General features: G+C 52.2%; 1 protein-coding gene across 1 annotated transcript in view; it reads right to left on the bottom strand.

Annotated features, from left to right (window-relative positions):
* MAPRE2 (microtubule associated protein RP/EB family member 2) overlaps positions 1–691 on the bottom strand; it is a 118,394-nt gene extending 117,703 nt beyond the window's left edge. The window contains exon 1 of the mRNA XM_004703081.2: positions 475–691. Coding sequence (XP_004703138.1) covers positions 475–593 — 119 coding nt within the window. The 5' untranslated portion in view covers positions 594–691. The remainder of the gene's footprint in view (positions 1–474) is intronic.
* Positions 692–3,406: the final 2,715 nt, after the last annotated feature.

The following is a 3,406-nucleotide window of genomic DNA, read 5'->3' as shown; positions in this document are numbered from 1 at the left end:
ACACACACACACACACACACACACACACACACACACACAACCAGGGCAAGCGCAAACGCTCTGCTCCCCACCCTCCGGCGTCCTGCGTTTAGGCGGAGATACCGAATGGCTCCTTCACAATCTAAAAGGGAAGGAGGGAAGGAAGTGCCATAGCCTGGTGCCTCTTGGGCAGGGGCAAAAATAAATCAAAAGCATGCATGTTTTATCAATGTGGAGGAGACACCTCTGCAGGCTGCAAAGCTAGTCACACACACAAACGCCCTTTCCGAGACAAACGGCATCAGAAATCCTGGAACCTCGATGCGCACCCAGCATGACACATGGAGCGAGGCAGCGAGTCGTCCCCGGCGCCCTGCCGAGGACACGTCTGCAGCCCGGGTGGCGAGCGGCGCTCGCCCGGTTCTGTCAGGGCCCGAGGGCCGCGCGCCCTCACCGCGCCCGGCCGGCCGGCCGCTCCCGGGCCGGCCCCATTACCTGTAGGAACGCTCCCCGCGCACTGTGTGCTTCCGGAAAGGGATGATGGTCCCGTTATCCTGGATGATGTCGTTGTTGTTCTCGCCATTTGGGGACAGCGTTTGGGTCGGACCAGGCATTGGCGCACTCCCGAGAAAGGAAACAAAACCGCTGGCGGCTGCCTCGGGGAGGAGGAAGGTGGGCTGCGTCTTCCCGCTCGCCTGCTCCTCACACGCACCGCGCCCGCCGCCCGCCCGCTCGCTCGCTGGTTCCCTCCCTTCTCTCCGCCCGTGCCCTCGCCCCGCCCTCTCGGGGCCCCGCCCTCCCGGGCGTTGACGTCAAAGCGCCGGCAGCCGCCCCCGGGTCACGTGGCCGGCCCCGTCTCCATGGCAACCCGCTAACTCATCCCCTCGCCCGCGTTTGCACTGGGCGGCGGCGGGACCGCGCCAGCGGCTGGGGCAGGCACCGGGGCCGGCCTACATCTGGCGTGTGAAACCCCAGGCCACCCCGCCGCCCCCCCAGCCGACTTGCCTCGTCTGAAAACCAGCTCTTCCTCTCCCCATTTCCTTTCCGACCCGTGCGCCCACTGCAGCTGTGTACACAAAAGAACGATCCAGGCAAAGGGATGTAGGGGAGACCCTTTAACTCCTTGCACACCACAGGCCGCCGCCATGAAAAGGAAACTTGAGCAGGTTGCAGAAACCAGAAAAGGACCTGGTGGCTTGCTTCTAGAAAAGGCATCTGCTCAAAGGGCTTAAAATGGCCACGCTCGCCAAACAGCAGCCACCGCCTCCCCAAATGAAACCGAAAATCCAAAGAGGAAGCTGTATTATCTCTTAATCCAAGCAGCCTTTTCCTTAATTATCTGAGGATGCGAGGTTGCTAAGGAAGACGCTCGCTCTCTGTGCAAAATATCCTCAGAGTTTTGATGGTTTTTAAAGAATGAGAGCACCATTATTTGGTTCCCCAATCAAATTCTTACACTCCCCTCTGATACCAATAACCGACTCCTTGCCTTGTATTTTTCACTTGAATGAAATGATCACCCTATCTAGTATTTGGGGGCTGCCAACATTCAAACTGTTGGCTATTGTTGCAGCGCCGATTTTGAATACCTGGGCCTTGAGACCCATACTGTTATTTCAGTCTCACAAGTTCGACACCGTTGAGATTAAGTAGCTTGCTGGAGATCATACAACCAGGGTGGACTGGAACTCCAAAGTGCCATGCCTTCACCTAGTCCGTGGTCTGTATGCGATGGGAGCTCAGTAAGATAGATCAGAGGAGGGCCCTGATACACGATGGATACCCCCAACATGGCCACCGTGAAGAGACTTAAATTAATGACCTAGCAAGCAGATGTGCAGTGCAGTCTGCGGATAAGCGCCAAACAGACCCCCGTGTGTCCAGTGCTCTTCTCCGCAGAGAGGAGGGGATAAAGGATTCTCTGCTTCTCTGAAGGGCACGGGACCCTTTGTTGGGAGAAACAGATATGAAAGAGGAAGGATAGGTGGTTGAGTAGTGGCAGAAAGTGCCAGGCGCTGGCTCATTTGTTCACACCATTAGGTTGTTTATCAGCTTTACCATTTTGCAATACAGATATTAAATTTTAAAAACTAAGAAAAATTTTGTCATTCCTGACAATTCTCCAGCATATCCCCCTGGTAATGACAAGTTATTTTTGATATCAAGCTTCTGAAATTAGAATCAAATGGTTCACAACCCAGATGGTACTGATGATATCAAGCAAGGGGTGTTTGTACTTCATATTCCTCCCCTAGATGATTTTTTAATAAAACTATTTTCTGTTTCTCCAGTGGACTCAGTGTACAAAGCAATTCCTTCATCGTTATCTCTTTTTAGACTCCCCCCCCCCTCTACAACACAGTCCCATTCTGACCTGGAATGTAGATAGTCCACAGACGAATCCACATAAAGGAGAGGTAAAAGTGGCATCAGAGTGGAGTCCTGGCTATAAAGGTTCACACTTCCTCTTCTTATTTCTCTTGCTTTATTCAGGGCTGTCGATTTCCTTACCATTTCCACTCCCCCACCACCACCCGCCACAAGAGCTTCCCCTTTCTTTGGGGGCAGTGTGAAGTGGAAAGACACATCTACAAATCAAATAGTATTTTCATGCGCCCTCTCAATTTGGGTTCATAAGGTTAGCTGACTTCCCTGAGATGGCATATTGAAGGAATGTGTTGAGTGCCTCGGTGGGTTACCAAAGGGCCACCATTTGCAGGATCTGAAGGCATCATGTATTGGTTATACCAAATCATTCCATTGAGAGACTATTTCCACTTGGCTTCAAGGCTGCTTATGAAGGGACTATTGCCAGAGAATTTGGGCTGATGGACTAAAAGGGGAGGAAGGGAGTTGGGTGAAGGAAGTATCTAAGAGACCTTGTAAATCTTCCTCTGAGCCACATCACTATAAAGGGACCCGGAGACTCTGAGACCAGTGATTACTCTCTGCAATGCAGGGGTAACAGGGGTAATAATTTGAAAATATTAAACAGATGTGTTTTCATACCTCGCCTCATAAATCAGGTTACCTAGCAGCTATTCTCCAGGTTAGCCCTAGGGACAGGGGGAGGGAAAATTCCACACTGGGAAACAGGAGGATGCTATACAGGGAAAACACTGAACAGGCAGGAAGAGGGAGGGGAAGACCACCCTTTTCCTCCCCTGCTTCTCTTCCCCCAGTACAGGAAGAAGGGATGAAGGTAGGAAGAACAGAACCTCCTGCCTCAGGTCTCCAGGCTCAAGCACCAGAAGAGAGACTTAAAACAGACTGAGAACAAACCTTTATGCTGATGGGGCTTTCTTGTGCCCATTTCTCACTTGAGACTGGCAAAAAACTGCCTTATAGAGGATCTCCCCCACCGCAACCACCCAGTAGCCCTCTCCCCTCAGACAAGGGGCAGCCTTAGCATATCACCACAACTGAA

This window comes from Echinops telfairi, unplaced genomic scaffold, assembly GCF_000313985.2.
Source record: "Echinops telfairi isolate 266 unplaced genomic scaffold, ASM31398v2 ScPeMD7_7400;HRSCAF=8409, whole genome shotgun sequence".
NCBI lineage: Eukaryota > Metazoa > Chordata > Mammalia > Afrosoricida > Tenrecidae > Echinops > Echinops telfairi.
This window is presented reverse-complemented; position numbering and strand designations above follow the sequence as displayed.